This window comes from Panthera uncia (assembly GCF_023721935.1).
Source record: "Panthera uncia isolate 11264 chromosome A3 unlocalized genomic scaffold, Puncia_PCG_1.0 HiC_scaffold_11, whole genome shotgun sequence".
Lineage (NCBI taxonomy): Eukaryota > Metazoa > Chordata > Mammalia > Carnivora > Felidae > Panthera > Panthera uncia.
The window spans coordinates 40,556,074-40,576,647 of NW_026057578.1; the positions used below are offsets into that span (position 1 = coordinate 40,556,074).

Genomic DNA, 20,574 nt, shown 5'->3' on the forward strand with positions numbered 1-20,574 from the left:
CTGACCAGGTCAAAACCCTGTTCCCACCACTTCCTAGCTGTAGGATCTTAGGCAAATTATTTAACATCTCTGTGCCTCAGTTTTTTTAACCCTAAAATGTGGATAATAATAATACCAAACTCACTGGGTTGCTATGAGAATTAAATCTGATGGCCTATGCAAACACTGAGTAGAACATAGCCAATATTCAATAATCATTAGCTGGTATTAACTAGTATTATCCCACTACCCACATAGCTTTATTAAATAAAACTTAACTATAACTGATGGCAGTACATATTTTTGAGATCATTCCTTCCTTATATACGCTAAAGTTATTTTTCACATGTGTATGTTCTAGAGAATTTTGAAATGTGTGAGATGAGAATGTAGCTTGGTGACAAAATACAGAATTAAAGACTGAATTCTTTATAAATAAAAGAGTGCTAACTTGAAAAAAGAAAAGAAAAAAAAAGTTGAGCCATTCTGACCTGAGAAAAATGAATATACCATTTGTATTAACCAGCTACCGTCACGATGATACTGTGTAACAAATAACCCCCCCACCCCCCCCCAATGCAGTGCCTTAGGACCAAACTATTTATTCTCATGCTCACAGGTTTGAGAGTTTCTGTCATTCACCTGATGTGGGCTAGGTCCAGCTGGGCAGTTTCATTTCAAGCTGTGCCTTGCCTGGGCTTGGGTCCAGATCAGGGACCAGTAGCTATAGGACCATCTTCTTGTCATGGCAAATGTCAAGAGCACAGGCACAAAGTCCAGTTATGCAGTACAGTTTGGTCTTTTGCTCACCTTGTGTCCACAAATATTTCATTAGCCACATCAGGTAACTTGGTCAAATCTAACATCAGTGTGTTTGGAAAGTATGCTCTGCCCACATTGGGAGAATACTGAACTGTATAATCCATTACAAGGGACTGCAAAATGGAGACAAATAATCTAATCTGCAAACCACTGTTTTTTGACTGCATGTGCTCTATCTGTGTCTGGAAATCTTGGCACCTTTATAAGAAAGAGTAATAATACAGGAATAGGCAGTGCACATCAGGTTGTTTCCCCAGTAGCGGGGACGGATTTTCTCTGATTTACTTCCCCTTTCTCTTCCCATTCCCGTGCACAGTTTGCAAACAAAACTACACATAATCAGGATAATAATCTGTGGCCATGACATTGAGATTTTGCCCTTGTAAATCTCTCTCATCGAGAAATAAACATGGATTACGTTCTTGTCATCATCCAGCCAATGATGCATTCCTTCTGCTTATGTGAATTCAGTTTGCAGCAGGGACCCCTTATTTTTATTTCTATAAAAGTCCTGAAATATGCTTGAATATAGTACATGCTCAATAAATATAGGTTGAAAGAGCAAAGGGAAGGATACTAATACTGAAGACATAGAAATTATGCAACATCTAGAATTCTGAGAGGTTACTGTGCCTTTTGGCACAAGAAAATCAAGTGTTATGTGACTCCCACCATGAATGCTATAGCGATTTATTATCTGAAATAAATATGCGGTCTTAAAGGCAAACTAACTAAGAGAATTTAGCTTCTGCATGACATTTTTTAAGCTAACAAAATAGCCTGTCACTTCCTTATATTTCTTCACATTTATTGTAAGCCTTCCAAATCCCTTCTAAAAACCACAAGTTTATATTCACCACTCTACTTAACTTTTTATTGTTTATGGGCTTCCTGTGAAGATTGCTAGACAGACAAGGCTGATAAAAGGAAAGCTTGTCCTTATCAAATACTTACGGGTAACAGTGTAATGGGATTTTTTTTTCCCCTACCAGTGGAAGACCACAGTTTCACTAAGAACTCACTCATTTGGGGCATTTTAAATGGATGGAAAGCTATAAGCCAGCCAAAATATCCTTCTGAAAGAGTGAAATGAATGTTAATCTAATTGTCAGAGAATGCTTGCTTTGAAAGCAAGACTTCTACACTGGTTCCCCCTGCTGGATTTGAGGATGCACTGTCTGGAGATTGATGAAAGCAATGTACCTAAACCTTGTCTTTTGAAGGCATGTTACTCAGATGGCAAATCCAGCATTCTTCTAGAATACACTTCCTCCGTAATAAACATGGCAAGTGTTTCTTGAGTTTGCTTCCCAAGGGCAGAAATATGGCAAGTCAAGGCTCAAAGTAGGAAACAAAAGCATGGCACTGAGGTGGCTGTCTTAGGAAGTGAGACAGCATGCATATGCACATGGGTAAAAACCCAGTGGCGGTACATTAAGGAAAACAACCAGAATGGTATTTATTGTTATAGAGCTAGACTTGGGAGTCTGACCATAAATTTCCTTCTCATGCGTTTCGAAAGGCTAGCACAAATTCCTCGCCTTCCTGTGACTTAATTGTTGTTTCTCTTTCCCTTCTTATCTTCCTCCCTCCACAAGAAAGCTTTTTACTCTATAGGAGATGTGGTAACTGGACTAATTTTAAAGGCAGCCTGTCACTGCCAGCTTCAAGCCTATTGTGAAATCTCTGTTAAAAAGACTTTGCTAGGGGAGACAGAAAAGCTGGCAGATTTCTCGTGCTTGACTCTAACTCCCATTTGGTGGAATGAACAGGGAACATACTGACCTATGTTTTTGACACATGCTGTGGCACCAGCGTGGCCTTGTTAAGGGGGCAAGAGAAGCAATGATGGCTATTTCCTTCCTAGAGCAAAAGCCAATGCCATCGCCTACTTGGAGAACTACAAAAGAGCAGATGTCAGACCATTATGTGGTACTGTAAATAGGCCATTTAGAACATAGGGTTTAGGTAGCTACAGAGCTGCCCCAGGTTCTCACGTTAGAAGTTATACCATATCCCCCAGGGCAAATAGCTGATGTTGGGCAGAGGGAATTGTATACATACTTTTATGTATTCATCAGTAGCATTCCTTCTCCACTTCAGAATTAACTCTTCTTTATGGATGCATGCATGTATGTATGTATGTATTTTTGCCATTCTATTGTAAACTTTTTCTGTCATTCAAGTCAATCCCAGATGTTTTTCCCATCTGCAGCTCTCTTCCCTAAGTTATTTTACAGACCTGCTCTGGGAAATGTTTCCCCATTGCTTCTAAGGCTCTTGTTTCAGCTCCCCTATTGGAGTCCTCCTCTGGGGAGGATTCCCCATCTTCCTGCCTCTGGATTAAGAGCAGGTAGTAGCAACAGACGGTAGGTCGAAGCACTCGAGTAAAACAAGATTAAATGATCTGAACCTGGTTATAGGTCAGGAATTTTAAAAGGACTCAGCTAGGTGACTCTTCGGCTCCTTGTGACATTGGCTGAGGTCATCTGGCTGCATGCACGGGCAACTGGGCTGGGTTGGAAGGTGCAGAAGGATTCACCCACGTGTCTGGCCCCTTGGAGTTCCTCCACATGGCTCTTCTCTCTCTCCATGTGCCTCTCCCCATTTGGTAGGCTAGCCTGAGCATCGCTACAACATGGTGGCTGGCTTCCCAGAGGAAGAAAGCAAAAGCTGCTGGTCCTCTGAGGCCTCAGCTTTGGGGCCCCTTTTCATTGATCTAAACAAGTCACAGAACAAGAGCGGATTCAAGGAGAGGAGAGACAGAGTCCACTTCCTGAGAGACAAAGGATCTGTGGCCATCTTTAACCCATAGTTATATATGCTAGTAACTTCTGCATCTCTATTTTCTGTAGTCTAATTCCATGTTTAATATTGTGTTCCTGTGTCTTTATATAAATCTTTCCTTTCTAAAAATTTCCAAATAAGAAGAGATTTGGAAACTCTCCCAGCAATGAGTTATAAAATCATGCCTTTATTTGCCTTTGAAAATTTTAATTTTTTCTACACGTAAATCCACAGATACATATTATACGTTTTAAGCCAAAAGAAAAATTTAACTAGTTTCTAGTATTCAGCCACAATGCACCTGCCCAGTTACTTATTTTTCAAGGAGTTATGTACTATGGTGTAAACTTGACCAACATAATCTGTTCAAGACAAAATATTTCATAGCATAGATACGTTAGACTGCCATGTGTAAGTTAGGTAAAAATAGATGTTTTTTGCAACATGTATCAAACAGGAAAATAAAAGTCATAAAACTTAATCAACTGAACTTCCTTACACAGTGCATACTGCTTGAGTCAAGGGAGAAAAACAGATTCGAATTAAGATCTTGTATTGCATTTTGGGAAATGCTGTGCAAGGAGAGAAATGTTGTAGGAGTGCTGAGTAAATTTTGTTTACTGTAGTTTAACATTTCATCAAGCAAATCAGGTGAGAAGGGACCAGTATAAATGCACCTATTTATGTAGGTAATTTTTCTGTTTCATGCCTCTGATTCATCTCTCTGCCTTGCTTGGGGAGTCATGCTACATTGGTTACAATTAATTTCAGTGCCGCATATTAGCCATAAAGAGGTATTTCATCAATTGACTTGATGTATTTTTTTCCCTCCTTGGTTTTCTTGAAAGATGAGAACAGTCCAGAGGAAAAACAAAGCACAGAAGAAATGGAAGGGCAGAGCCAAGAAGCAGGTGGGCTCAGATTTCTTTTGAGGAGTCTTCTAGGCCTCATCCACAGAGGTGAACGATAACATTACTCTTTACTCAAATGTTATTTTCTAGAAATGCCTATAGTTCTTCACCAGATTGATTTCAGTGTTCATTTAGGTCTCTGTCAGGAAGCCACCAATTCCACTACCTATGAGTGACAGTGCTTCCAGTCAGAAGGGTGCATTCTCATTCCTCATTCACGGATTCCATTTTTCTTCTGCATAACAACACTTTGCTCAGAAATGCTCTAAGAGGTTGCAAGTGCCAACTCAGAGCTTGGCTGCCTTCAGACAGGTCAAAATTAGCAGGTTTAGTTTGGAGAAAAAAATGAAATGAAAAACGTTTAAAGGAAATAAATTAGAGGCTTTCCCTCCATGACAGGTAGAATGTTCTTTACTGTTTTGCATCACACTTTGAAGAGCCAGGTTTCTGGTCGTTTCTTTACATGTTGTAGGAGATGGTGTCATGAAACCCGATTACCCCACACCCAGAATTAAAGTGAGATCTGAAGCCTTCCTGACATTTCCTCTGTTCCCTGAGAACAGATGTGTCAGGTGGTATTTATAGATTCTCCACTGCAGATTATGAATTGAACATCTTTAAGTGAAGTGGCACTTAAGAGTCAAAAGAGATTGTCACCACCTTTAACTTCTCATCTCTTCTTACCCATTTTTGCACTCAGGCACATTCTCCTTGAAAAGACTGATAGGCACAGTTATGCCATTATCAACAACACCACCAAAAGAAAAATCTCCTTGTTCCTTTTAGTCTCCAAGTCCTAATGAGTCCCCACAGAGGGGCATTTTGGAAACAGTGGGCTCCATCTAATGGGTGCCCGGCACACCCTAGGCCATATGCTGAACTCTTGGAAATCAACTAGGTAGTGTGATAAGTTTTTCACTGAAAACTTCCTACATTAACCTTGGAACTTTTGCTAGAGAACTGGAATCTTTTATTATTAACCTGGAAGATGGAATTGAAGAAGGCCAATCAGAGAAAGCACTGAAGCAGAGCAGCAAGGACCTTGTGTGGCCGCCACTGGGTCAGCAGGCTCCCTTTGCCGAGACGTAGTCCTTGCAATGAAATGAATTTCTGATACAGCAAACTGTTGTCATCCACCGCCCCCCCCCCCCAGCTCCCGACCCATACATCATTATGCTCCGTGGAAGATGAGTCTTATGTGAGAAGCTGTCACTGTTTTCACTGTTTGCGGCTGACAAGTGTTAGTCAACTAAATGCTGACAGCTGAGGCCATTCTCTGAATAGTGAGGCTTCACAGGTTTTATTCACTCACCGTTCTGTCCCAAGATATCTTTATCGACATAGATTTTTCCCACCCCTGTTCATACACACACACACACACACACACACACACGCACATATGTGTGCAGACACACACATTTGCCTCTGTTTTATTTATTCATTCTTTTTAGCTAGTAAGCTGAGAACAGATGATTTCTTTTCGAAACTGGGATCGCCTGTCAGCAGACAGTGGTAGGGTGTGAGTCCTCTTCCCACCTCTTAGATCGATAGCGTTATCATCACAATATGCTTACCAGTCAATATAAAGAATACTCCAAATGTACCTCTTGCTCTTCCAAGTGAGCCCACTGCTGGCACAGGTCCAATGGCATGATTCATCTATGATCTTGGCTGTTGTCAATACACAAGGTTATGTTTGCTCTGGCTCATTTCATAGCCTTCCTAATCTAGGTACAGAAAAATCAAAGATGAGGTCCTGGCCACTAAAGCCCTTTTGACCTACTATTGTTCTTCCAAAATATAAATACCTCCTTTATGTTCAATATGATTTCCAGATTCAGTTTTGACTATGTAATTCTGCAGGCCTCCTTCACATCATGAGAAACACGTAATCTCAAACCAGCACGGTTTTGACTCTTGTCGTGATTAAATCCAAGGGGTTGCTGTGACCCAGGTACTGTTCTGGGCACTAGGATACAGCAGCAAACCATAAAGACAATACCCCTGCCTCCTTGAAGCTTATATTCTGATGGGGGCGGGGGGGGGGGGGAGAAATTTAAAAATAAACAATAAACAAACAAAAAAAATGTAAGATAATAAAAAATGCCTTGTGGAGAAGTGGGGTAGGTAGATGGAATACTGAGAAGGCAACTTTCCATTGTCTGGATTTGGGAAGGATTCCCCGAGGAAAGGATAATTAAATGAAATCTCAATGAGGAGATGGTGGGAAAGCATTCTAGATGGAGGGACCAGGTAATGCAAATGCCTCAAGGTCAATTTTAGCATGTTGGAGGAAGAAGGTCAGAGTGGTTGGAACACTGTGCATTAGGGAGAACATGGTGTGCGATTTGGTTTAAAAAAATCATAGGACCAGATAATGTCTCACTGTATAAAATTTGATTTTATTAGCACTACAAAGAGAAGCCAGCAGAAGTTTTAAGGTTTTAACAAGCTCACTTTGCCTGTGAGTAAAAGTGGGTCACAAGAACCGAGTGAGACCGGTTAGAAAGCTATAGCAGGAAGAAATGATGGCAGTTTCTGGAAACGGAGACAAATGGACTGAAGTGTTATGTTCCAGACATAGCAATAACAGGATGTGTTGATGGATTTGGATATGGGGTATGGGGAAAAGAGGAATCCAGGATAAGTCCTAGATTTTTAGCATCAGTAACTTTGTGGATGACGGTGCCATTTACTGACACACGGAAGACTGGCCACCAGGCACAGTTTTTGTTGAGAAAGTTAATAGTTCAGTTTTGTCCATCGTATATTTGGGAGGACTCTTAGCCATATGGATGGGACGTCAAGAAGCTAGTCAGATATATGAATCTGGAGAGATGCACACCGAGATACAGGTTTGAGATTCACTGGCATAGAAATGAGATTTAAAACCATGGTTCTGGGTGAAATTCATTAGAAAGAACATGTAAATAAAGAAAACAGTGGAGCTTGAGACACCATGGCATCTGGATAGGTGGCAACAGGGTAGAAGAAGACAGTGTTTCAGAAAGAACAGAGTTAAAACTTGGTGAAATACTACTGAGAACTCAAACACAATGGAAAAAAAAAAAAAGAAATGACCATTGGTTTTAGCAAAAGGAAGTCATTGGCACTTTTGATAAGAGAATTCTTGGAGGGGTGTTGAAGCCAATGGAGTGGGTTATGGAGACACTGTAAAGTGAGGAAGTGTAGAACAATAACATAGACAGCTCTTTTAGGGAGTTTTACTGTGACAGGAAGTAGACAAATGGGAAGATGTAACACCAAGGGAAGATTAATAGTCTTGTTTCTTGTTGTTTTTTTTTTTATTTTTATCAGACATTATCACCAAACAAAAGAAAGTAACGTATCACCTCCAATTATTCCCCTACTAAAAATTTTATTCTCTCTCCCAATAGAGACATGACCTGAAAGTAACAGTCAAATACATTAAGGACATAAGATATGCTAGAAAATATGTGATTTGTCTTTAAGCGTTGTCATACATGTGTGAGTTATCTTTAGTTCTAAAACTAAAGAGTTTAAAAAACTCTAAAACACAGTTTAAAAAAACTCTGTTACTACATGAAAAATGTATATTCCTTCTCAATTCCTTTTTCAATTGTCAAATATTAACCATTCCAAATGATTTTAACAATAGTTCATATATGAAATTTACTATTTTAATGTTAGTAAGTTAATTATCAGTTATCCTGGAAGCCAGATGTGAATGGAGTTGCTGTGGTGTTTACGGGACTGAGGAAAAAGATAAACTCTGATGAGGTTAGTTGCTGCTATGAGGGGAGCAGGCCCTCCAAGTTCCTTAGTCCCCACCCTGTGCTTGGGTGACATGAAATCTCCAAATGGCTTTTGGTGCTTTCCAACAAATGATCCCCTTCTCCTGGGCCTGTGTGCTGACAGCCATCAGACATGCTCCCTGTCATTTGACCTCCTGGCTTAACAGAGCAGAAGTGCTGTGCTAAGAAAAACCAAACTTTAAAAAAAACTCACATAAAAGCATTTTGTGGAAACTTGTGAGGATATACTTTCACAATCTTTCACTAAAAAAAAAAATGTGGGGCACCTGGGTGGCTCAGTTGGCTAAGCATCTGACTTTGGCACAGGTCAGGATCTTGTGGTTCGTGAGTTCAAGCCCTGGATCGGGCTCTATGCTGACACCTTGGAGCCTGGAGCCTGCTTTGAATTCTGGGTCTCCCTCTCTCTCTGCCCCTCCCCTGCTCATGCTCTGTCACAATCTCTCTCACAAAAATAAACATTAAAAAAATTTTTTTTAATATATACCATTCTTCTAGAGGTGGGGAAAAAGCAAAATGCCAAAGTATAATAGTACCAACAGATAGTATTCTTTACCAAAAAGTAGTTTGTAGTCATCGGACTCTGTTTTAACTGAAGATTCCTGTTCCATTAGTTATAAAACAGGGTCATAGACGCTAGCCCCTTCAAAGACCATTCCATGTATTAGAGCAGGAAACAGGTTCCTACTTGCTTGGTGGAATGAGGAGGGAGGTACCATAGGCAGGGAAGCACCATCTTGACAGTTGGAGTTAAACATGGACTCTGAGGCAACGTTTCTCTTTCTGTCACGTAGATGGTGTCGATGTTGCAACTGTGCCCAGCCCCGCTTCAGAAGAGGCCACTGAAGTCTGTAAAGATGAAGGTATGAGGCCACTTACCTAAAGATCACAAACTCCCAGAAAACCATTTGGATTTTGTTTATATGGGGAAATGAAGCAGTGAGCAAATCTATCCAATTCTCTTTCAGCACCTCTATTTCCAACACAATCAAATATCACACCCGCTCTGTTTTATTCCACACCCACCCTTTTCAGAATTTATACATACATTTACATTTGTTCTTCTGAAAAGTAACTGCTTATTAAATCAGAAAATGGTCAAAGAAATTATGTTTAAAGATGTTTATTTGAAATTCCAGAATTAGGCAGTTCTGCTGTTTACAGCTACTCATCAGGAATAAGTTCAAATGAGTGGCGTTTGGGAACCACCTACCAGAGAGCTCCATTATCCAGACATGATAAGGAAGAAAAAAATGTTGAAAGGAATCTATAGAAATAAATCTTTCTATTTATTTGCCATCTATTTGGTGACAAGAGCATCATTCCTCATTCTATGAATAGTTACAATGAGAAAAGTCACAGAACAAGGTGTCTCCAGAAGAAGAAAAAGGTAAAAGAAAATTTTACATAGGCTCTAGGAAAAAATTTGAGGGAGAAATAGTGGGTACATCCATGTGCAGATGATAGAGTTAAAACAAATATCTGAAGGAAAATACAATAGCCCTTTCTTTTCTTTCACTCTGATTAACTGTCCCCATACAAAAAGGTAATACTACTTTATATCTGTCCTAGATAGCTACTAAACACCCTTCTGTGAATAGTAAGACTAGATTGTTGTGGTTATAGAAATGGAATGGACAATCAACTAATGAATACAGAAGATGTGGTTTATATATACAATGGAATACTACTTGGCAATGAGAAAGAATGAAATCTGTCCATTTGCAGCACGGTGGACGGAACTGGAGGGTATTATGCTAAGTGAAATAAGTCAGTCAGAGAAAGACAGACATCATATGATTTCACTCATATGTGGATCTTGAGAAATTTAACAGAAGACCGTGGGGGAGGGAAAGGGGAAAAAAAATGTTACAAACAAAGAGGGAGGGAGGCAAACCATAAGAGACTCTTAAACACAGAGAACAAACTGAGGGTTGATGAGGGGTGGGGGAAAGGGGAAAGTGGGTGATGGGCATTGAGGAGGGCACTTGTTGGGATAAACACTGGGTATTGTATGGAAGCCAATTTGACAATAAATTATGTTAAAAATAAATAAATAATTTTTTTAAAGTGAAAAAACAAAGAAATGGAATGAACACCTGGTACACTGTGAGATCTATTTAGAATTTCTAGATAAATATGCTGAATGCATTTTTTCAGTTTGGAGTGATATGAAGATGGATATATATACTTGACATTGATAGTTGAATCAAAATTTAGAAATCAAAGTTGTTTTACAATCTTAATACTTAGTTGTTTGTATCATTCATTTCATTTCATGTTGTCTGGTAAATGGGTTTTTCCAAATGAGCTGTCCAGTGTAATAAGAGTAGTTGCTAACACTGTGAACCCTAGGGTTAGATGGTTGAAGCTTAAATCCTGTCTCTGCGTCTCAAAATTGATGTAACCTTTGACAAGTAACTCAAGGAATTAACAAGTAACGGCAAGTAATTAACCTCTTTGTGCTTCAGTCTTCTCTCCAGAAGGAAGACAATAATAGCATCTACCTCACAGAATACCAATTCATGTCAATTGCTCAAACTTTTCACCTGGCGTATGTGTAGGTTGGGCTCCCCAGAAGACAGACTTTAAAATGGAGATTAGGGAATAGACATTTATTAGGGAGAGCTCTTGGAATCCACACCTATTAAAGGCAAAGGAAGGAAGCAGAACTGGGTAGAGAGGGAAGTTGAGCTGACAGGCATTATCAACAGAAGCCACAGCTATTCTGAAGATAAGATGACCCTTTTGAGGTGTCTCATCTGGGGTCAGTAAAAGCTTCCTTTGATAAGTCACCTGACCCTGGCTGCCTTGGGGAAGGGGTGTGGCCTTGAGTGAGGCAGAGGTCTTCGAATGAGGTAATTCTGGAAGCCTGGGATGAACTGGGAGAGTAAGTTCTTCATTCCTGTAGAGAGATCTGGATTGCCCAACAAGCATAGACCACACTGTTATTTTCGGTGGTCCTTTTTCAGATCATTACCACTCTTTAAATAATCCCTTGGCACTTCCTTCATACATACTCAGATATGTGTTCTTACATCCTTGGTTTTGAAGCCATTTGCTATATCTAAAAAGGTAATAACGTATATATACACATAGGTTCTGATAAGAAACCGCAGGGCACCTTAGAGAGAGAAATAAACCTGACTAAGTCAGAGTGGAAAGACAGAAAATGGTGTTCATCTTAGGCAAATAATTTTGGACATTCCGGTCGTTTAGCCTGTGATAAAAAAAAAAAAATTAATGTCATGAAGTTTAATGGCAGAGTTTAGGAAACAAGAGGTAATCTAAGTACTTCAAGCTGAGATTTTTCCTGTTCAGCTGTTTGGTTTAGAGACATTACACCTTTGTAGAAACAGTTTGTGATGTTTCTTGATGCTTTTAGGATCTCACACCATTAATTGCACACGCCAGGATCAATTTCTCAGAATACTTTTAGGATTTTTTTTTAAACTTTTAAAGGTGTGAATTCAACAAGTTCTGTCACATATCACAAATGCAGTTCCCTAGTAAGATTAATGTGAAGTTCTAAGGATTTTATTGAAATAAATTGTTAATATCCATTAACCTTTTGATCTTAGGGAAGAAAAAGTGTTTTGAAATCCACATTAGCATGTAATCCAGTTACAATTAAAAGTAGAACATATATGATTTTTTCTTTTTCCTTCTGTAATAGCATATACACATGACCACTGTTTTTTGATTATCAGTTGGTACAAAGCTTAGACCAAGTGTCTAATGTGTATGGGACTGCCATCTTGACTGATATATACATTGCTTAGAATGAAAAAGAAATGAATTTGCCATTGAAATTCTCCAATACTGAGGTCAGGTTGAGATTAAAATGCAGTCACAGGTGTTGAGGATTCATTTCAAACATTCACCGTTATTAGCTTTCATGCAGAAATAGATCTCCTTCTTGGTGACACCTGGGCTATTTATGAGCTCTGCAGTTCCAAGATCGCTTATAAAAATGCTTATTTCACTCTCTAGTTTAAGTGGAAGAACATTTTTGCTGACCAAAGGTCCTGAAGGAGCCCTTGCTCTCTTGATTTTGCCTCCAGATTTTGATCTTAACCCAGCATTTTCTTGGGTTTTGTAATCACTGATATTATGGGCTTGCCTTCTCTCTCTCTCTCTCTCTCTCTCAATCTCTCTCTCTCTCTCTCTCTCTCTCTCTCTCTCTCTCTCTCCTGGCACCTACCCCCCAATATAATCCCCAAGGATTTTGAGATGCACCAGTTATTCCCAACTTTGCTTGTTGACTGGTTGGATTTACATTTATAACTTTGGTTTCCCCTGGAAACTAGTGTCTTCTGAAGTGCAAGGACCATGGGGCACCTGGGTGGCTCATCTGTTGAGCTTCTGACTTCAGCTCAGGTCATGACCTCATAGTTTGTGAGTTCAAGCCCTGGGTCGGGCTCTGTGCCAACAGCTTGGAGCCTGCTTGGGATTCTCTCTCTCCCTGTCTCTTTGCCCCTCCTCTGCTTTCTCTCTCTCTCTCTCAAAACTAAATAAACATTAAAAAAAATTTTTATAAAGTGCAAGGACTGAAAACAAGTAAACAAAAGATGAGCTGTCTAATGTCACTTCGTTTGGGAGATTTGGTTTTTAAAACATTAAAACAGGTATGTAACAGTTGAAGAACTTTAAGAGGAAGTGTCTTCTGGGGTATCTTCTATGCCAGCGATTTTGCTCAAATGTTCTAGACATATTTCCCACTGGGTACTGAGAATGGATGCTTCCTGCCCATTTACCCCACATAACTGCTAACAATGCAAGCTGCTAACAGAAGGAGGTACAACCGATTGGCTGGCGGATTAAGAGCTAGATTGTGCACTACAGGCTGAAGGCACCTGTTCCCAACAACTCATTACAGACCTGGTGGGCAGGAGTTGAGTTGGGAGGATGAGATGTGAGGAGGAGGAATGTTGATGAATAATTCATCCACAGGGTGGGTGCATGCCAAGGATGTGGCAGCCAGGACCGAATTGAAATGAACTCCAAGGTAAAGCTGGCCTGAGAAAATATCTATAGGTTCATAGGATTTCTGAAGGTATTTATAAAATAGGCACGCACTTATCTACTGAGGTATTCCTTCATCTACTGGTAAAAATATTCTATTTAATGGTGGTTCGTACTTTAAATCCTTAAAAACAAACCTAAGGGTACAAATGTTAGCTAACAAATAAGGAGGCATTCAGATGACGGGAGTATAAACACAGTATAAACTCATGCCAGGAATATCAAGTGCTCTGGTTGAAACTGCTGCACAGTTTTATTATTATTATTATCTCTATTATTTAACATCTAGTCAACCTCCTTAATTCAAAGAGAACTCTCTGTTCTAGTTGTCTCAACACCAGTAATAGCTCATCCTTACTCACAGCCAAGGCCAAGGCACTTCCCTGGAGGAAAAAAAGTGCTGTTTCAACACATCCCGATTCTCCTGTCTTATTATTTAATCAGTACCTAATTTGAATTTGAAGGTCAACTAGACCAAATCATATGCTCATTAATATTAAAGGAAAATCAATTAATACTCAGGTGCATGCACACCCGAGCTTGTATTCCTTTGGAGCTCTGTGTAGGTCACATCATTGCTGTTTTGGTGTTTATGAAGTGCAGTGTCACCTGGCAAAGGCTTTCTTAACCTTTAATCTAGCTTCTGACCTCCAAGAGGTCGCAGTTTCTGTAGAATGAGAGGAAAGCTACTGCAGGAGTCAGCCCTGCAAAGGATAACAAAAGAGAAAGGATGCAGTTATATATGAGGAAGTGGATCCGGGTGTGTGCAAGAGATGAACATTCGTTCTCCCAACAATGGGTCCCTGTAAACCCAGCCAAGGCCAAAAGGTGTTGGTTCCAGATGGTTCTGACAATGTTTCTCTTCCTTATCTAAATCGTTACAGAGAAACAAAGCATTGTACCACCCGTGAAATTCTTCTCAGGCTTCTGCAGTCTAATTTTTTTCAGTCTTTTTCCTATCCTTGATGTCTACCTTCCCCCCAACTAAGGGCCGTCACCACTACTCACCAAAGTGGGACAAAGCTGTCATCTGTCCTGGATCTGCATTGGTAGAGTATCTGGATACACTGTAACACCCAAGTTATCACTCTTGGATTTTTAAGAGGCTGAAGTATAGAATCAAAGCCACTGCCCTCTGGCAGCTCAGTGAAGGGGAAAGAACTAAGATGTATGGAGTGTCTCTAGTACTCAATGTTTTAAATTTATGTACACTGTATTCTTCATTTCACAAGGGTAACCTAAGACTCATAAGCAAGAGAGAAAAGTGTCTGTGTGCAGGGGGTAGGAGGAGGTGAACTGCTGTATTAGTGTTGACTCCCAACTGATATTTACATGATATTAACATTTATATAAACTCCCCAAAAGATAGTATTTCATTCTATTTTAACATAACAATTATTTATTTTTCTGTTTATAAGAATAATAAATATTTATTTTAAGATATTTTAAAATTCAGGAAAATATAAAAGGGAAAAAAGCCTGTGATCATTCTCCCTTTAAGGATTAAATTGTTTAAAAAAAAAGTCCTCATTCTGATTTTTCAGTTAACAGTGCACCATGAATATTTTCCTGTGTCTTTAAATATTCCTCAAAGGCATGATTTTTATTGGAGGTATAATATTTCATCATATGGTTGTCTGTTCTAATGTTAGATTATTTTGTTATTTACAGTTTTCTCTCTATTATAAATAATAAGGAAATGCAGTGCATACATTTTAAATAAATCTCTATGATCAGTTCCTCAGGATAAATTCCTGATTTTTTTTTGTTATTTACTAGGGAAAAGGTTAAAACATTTTTATTGCTTTCATTCATTTTCTTATTTTAATAGTAATGTGTCTTTATTATATGAAAAAATACAAGCAAAAGAAGAAACGAAAAATATCATCCATAATCTCAATCCCAGAAATAAACATATATAATAGGCTGGCATATAAACCTCCAGTGTGTTTAGGAGTGTCTGGGTGGCTCAGTAGGTTAAGCAACTGACTTCGGCTCAGGTCATGATCTCATGGTTTGTGGGTTTGAGCCCCGCATCGGGCTCTGTGCTGACAGCTCAGAGCCTACAGCCTGCTTCGGATTCTGTGTCTACCTCTATCTCTGTTCCTCCCCTTCTCGTTCTTTGTCTCTCTCTGTCTTTCAAAAATAAATCAACATTAAATATTTTTTAAAAAAATAAATAAACTTCCAGTGTGTTTCTAGACTGCTGCCGATGATACACAGACAGGTAGATGATAGGTAGATAGATAGATAGATAGATAGAGACAGACTTTTTTAGGATATTCTGCAACACATACCATTTTGAAACTGTCTTTTAAAAATAACATAGATTGTGAAATTATTTCCATGTCTTCTGACAGTCTAATATCACCTAATTGTACATTCTTATGAATGAATGTTCATAAGTTACTTACCCATTTAAGTCATTTCTGTTTTCAGCTTTAAATTCTATACCGACAGGGAATATCCTTTCACTCTGGAAATGTTCATCATTTCTATAAAAAAATTAATATATGGAAATGCATGAAAATCTTTGTCTTTTCTACAATGAATAGAGTTTATTCCTTTTTTGATTCTTTAAATAATATATATTCATTGTAAAAACTTCAAAAAATGAAACAGTGTAAGGAATAGAATTTTTAAAACGTGAGCAATCACAACATCCTGAGACAAATACCATTCAGATTTTGAGGACCGTCCATCCTTTCACATGTCACTTTCTAAATACATGCATCCCCACAAAATTTTACATAACTTGATCATATAATGTGTGATTTTCATGTGATTTCCCCCATTTTATTGTTTGCTTACTTCCCACCTTCCAATTACTCAGTGAGTAAAATATACCGATAAAGAGTCTAGCCTCTGATCCCAACTTCTGAGGTCCAGACTCCAACCCTACCATGACCTGTGTGACTTTGGGCAAGTCATTTATTCTCTGAACTTCAGTTCCCTCATAGGGAAATTGAGAACGGTAATAGTAGCTCCCTCACAGGGTATGGAACATTAAAATGAGTCAATCCATTTAGACATGTCAAAGAGTGCCAGATACACAGAAGGAGGCTCAAAGTTTTTAATCCATTGTTAAATATACATGTTTATTTCATAAATATCATATTACATCCTACACAGTTTTCTGAATCTTGTTTTGTTACAGGCAGTGAAACTTTGTGAAAATCCCTCTGAGTCATTTTGTGTAGATCTAATTCATCCATTTTTAAACTCGTGATATTCCATAGCTTGGAAGTACTATAATTTATTCAGCCATTCTTCTATGATGAGCAAGCACTTTCTTCCCACTTTATTACCAGACAAACAATGCTACATAAATGTCCTTGCCCATATATCCTTATAAGCAGTGCTTTTATTTGTGTGGGAAAGATTCCAAGAGTGTGAGTTCTGCTTTGAGGAGTACGTGTTTTTAATGGATACTGCCAAACTGCTTTCCCAAAAGGCCGTAACAATTGGTATTTTCATCGGCAATTGTGATTTTTGTTCTTTCTAATATTTGCCAGTTCAATGGGTGTAAAGTAAGATCTCATTACTTTTAAAAGGTCAGTATTATTATCCCAATTTTGCGGGTAACTGAGGCTCAGAAAATTTAAGTAACTGGTCTAGTTGACCAAAAGGGAGAACCAGAATTTGGAAACCAAGTCTGCCTAAACCCAAATCCCATGCTTTTCTCATCTCACCATGCTGCCTCCAACATCTTGTATTTGGAGCAAGAGATATCCCTTGCCAGTGGAGGGTAGAATGCAGGGAGGTCCAGAGTAGTCAAAGGACAGCATGGGAAAGGTGAGACTCATACTAGGTGAGTAGGGCCATGAAATTGAGGCAGCAGAGGGAACAGTGTGGAGCCAACCTACTTTATACACATTGCAACTTTGACCCTGACCTAGGCCTACAAGGACATGTGTGCATAGAAACCTCCTAGATACCCCACCAAATGCAAAGTCCAAATCCTTTTGCATAATATTCATGATCTTTCTGTATAGTCTAGTTCTATGCCTCCGCAAAACCCTGCATATACCCTGCTCTGTAGCCTAACTCACATATGTGATATTTCCCCAAAACCACCGGTCTACAGCATTCTGCTATTGTTCTTTCATACCTGTTTTATTCAAGATTCAAGGATTCATTTCTAATATCTTACCTTACATGGATCCTTACTCCAACATCCCCTTCTCCTCACCCCCCTTCTCTCCCACCTTTCTTTCTTTCCATCAACAATTATCTGAGCACATATTTTGATGAAAATAATCATACCAGGTAATGCAGGGGAGGGACATGCACATTTTTACCTTTCTTGATTTCTCCCTTCCTCATTGCATATCCTTCTACACAATAGTGACTATCTCTTCTACAGTTTCTTGTAAATTTGTCTGTAAAACTTGAAAACTACCCTGTGCCTTGTACCAATATTATATACATGACTTATCATCTAACTCACTAGAATGGAAATATCTTAAAACCAGCTACCAAGTCTTCATTTTCCCGTTCTGTACCAAGCCCAACACAGTGACTTGTGCCTAGTAGGTCCTTGATATTGGATACACAGCCTGTCGTAGAAAATGAGCCACTTATAATGGTTGTCATAGAGAGAATTCCCTTTCAGAATTCTCCCATTTCAGAAATGAGGTTTTCCTAAAATGTCATGCTGCAAAAACACAAAGGGAAATTCAAGCCAGAGGCTTCCCTATTTGCTCACTGTCCCTATTTGTTCCCTATTTGTTCACGTTGGAACAACGTTTTGTTTGGAAAACAAAATAGGCTTCTTCTAAATGGTTAATGTATATAGATTACTTGCTATGGTTGAAGTTGGCTGTTTATGCTTAATTTATGATAAAGATTTTACAATAAGCTTTTCAAATGTTTTGATAAAATATGTTTTACATTGGTTTAAACAGGTAAAAAAGTAGATAAAACCATTTATCTTCTTCTTGGTATTCAAAGTGTATTCATATACCACAGTTTAAAATGTTCCTAAGTGACAATTGGAAGTCAAGCAGCAGTTGCTTTACAATTACATTTTCATACAATATATTATTTTTCCCTATAAATCAAGTGTGGCCATAATTACAGATCTGTAACCGTAAGTTTAGTTATATGATCTCTTCGGACACATTTCTAAAGATTTGGTGAGCGAGACTTGGAAACAAAATCATCAGATTAGGATATAGAGATTATCTGAGTGGGGTTGCAACCCCTTCGTCCAATACACAATGTTGGACCTAAGTTTAAGTCCAAATAGGTGTAAATTAGTACGAGCATCCCTGTGATCTATTTTCAGGTGCACAGGCCTAATTTTGCGCTCTGTGGTGTAAGTCATGCAGCCTTTACGAGCCTCTTCTGGATTCACAGCACCACTGCTGTGTGACTTTAAATAACTTTCTTAGGCTGTGCCTCAGTTCCTCCTCTGTAAAATGAGGTATGATGGTGTTACATTATGAGGTCGACATACCAAAATCTGGAGAAGGTGATCCCAGCCCTCATGGATGACTCGGAGGGGATTCAAACTCCCCAGTGGAAAACGGTAACTGCAGATGTGGTGGGAAGAACAAGAGAACTAGAATCAGAAAGACGTGCCTAATTGCGAAAACTTTAATGGATGAGGAGTCACTTCCTGTAGATAAGCAAAGAATCACTTTTTGAGTTGGAATCTACTCCCAGTGAAGATGCTGTGAAGGTTGTTGAAATGACAAGGATTTAGAATTTCACGTAGACTTAGTTGAAAAAGGTAGAGTTGAGAGGATTGACTCCAGTTTTGAAAGAAGGTCTACCATGTGTAAAATGTGATATGTGACAGAGAAATAGTTTGTGGAAGGAAGAGCCAATACATGTGGTAAATTTCACCATCAGCCTTCAGCCACCACCACCCTGACCAGTCAGCAGCCTTGGCCGGGGTTGAGGCATTGAGGCAGGACCCTTCACCAACAACAAGATTATGACTCACTGAAAGCTCAGGTGATTATTAGCTTTTTTTTTCTTTTTTTTTTTTAGCAATAAAGTATTTTTTAATTAAGGTACACACATTGTTTTTTTAGCATTTTACATAATGCTATTGCACACTTAAATAAACTACAGTGTGGTATAAACATAACTTTCATATGCACTGGGAAACCAAAAGCTTCATTTGACTTGCTTTATTGCAGTATTCACTTGATTGCAGTGGTCTGGAACTGAACCCACAATATCTCCGAGGTATACCGAACTCACAGATACAAAGAACAGAATGGTTGCCAAAGGCGGGGGATGGTGAGTGGGAAAAATGGGTGAATTGTTTCATTTTTGTTTTTTTCAGTTTAGATAATTGGAATAAATTTGTATTTATTAAAGATTAAAACAATACTCTCACAACAATACCAGCTCACCTTAAAGTATACCTCGAAGTACCTCAGAGAAAGTAACAAAATAAACTAAAAAAAAAAAAAGAAGAAAACAAAGCACAGCTCCCTTCTCATACTCAATGATAACATATTTTCAGTGACAGAAACTAATTTTTAGTTTTAGTATTATATGGAGAAAAGCAATATTTTCCAGTGGTCATGAAGTGGCCTGGTGTATGATTTCATGAAATTTTGTGCCTAATTATATCCTAGTATAATACAATACATACAATAAAAATACAGAGCTTAGCAGTAAACATGGAATCTTCTGGGTTCATTTTATGTCCTTACCCATTTCCCAAGGAAGCTTCAGAAGGATAAATGGCATGGTATAGAAAAAAAAAAAAAAAGTTTTGGAGTGAAAAGAAATATACATTAATATTTGAATTAAAAACTGAATACTGTACTTTAAAGGAGTTTTAAAAGATTTCCAGAGTTGATTTTGAAGATATGTACTTTGGCCACTACGTAAGATATGACTTCACTGAAAAACAGAGGTCCTGACAATGATTCATGTAGAATGACACATGATCATATTCTAAATGAGCAAAGACACCAGAGAAAGGTTAAATAAAAAAATTCAGTTCACATTCCTAAGCAACATCGTGGGGCTCTTGCTCAGATATTCCCATGTTTAAAATTTTATAGCATTGATCAGGATGTTAATAAGCATTTTTTATAAAAAAAAGTTCCACAGTCAAAAAATTTTCGAAACTGCAAGGTGAGACAAAGTTGAGCAGTTTCTACAGATTTCTCAGAGCCTTCAACCTGCTCACATGCACTGAGAGGCTCAGGTGAGGTGGAAACTGATGGCATTTCCCATGGTAACTGACCAAATCTTACTAAACAAATCTTTGCTTCTTACTTTCT

At 38.6% G+C, this 20,574-nt stretch overlaps 1 protein-coding gene across 1 annotated transcript in view; it reads left to right on the forward strand.

Annotated features, from left to right (window-relative positions):
• The window catches only part of MACROD2 (mono-ADP ribosylhydrolase 2), a 2,036,271-nt gene that overhangs the window by 1,925,754 nt on the left and 89,943 nt on the right, over window positions 1-20,574 (forward strand). Inside the window, exons 12-13 of the mRNA XM_049650090.1 lie at window positions 4,437-4,499; window positions 9,088-9,156. Of these exons, the coding sequence (XP_049506047.1) occupies window positions 4,437-4,499; window positions 9,088-9,156 (132 nt within the window). The remainder of the gene's footprint in view (window positions 1-4,436; window positions 4,500-9,087; window positions 9,157-20,574) is intronic.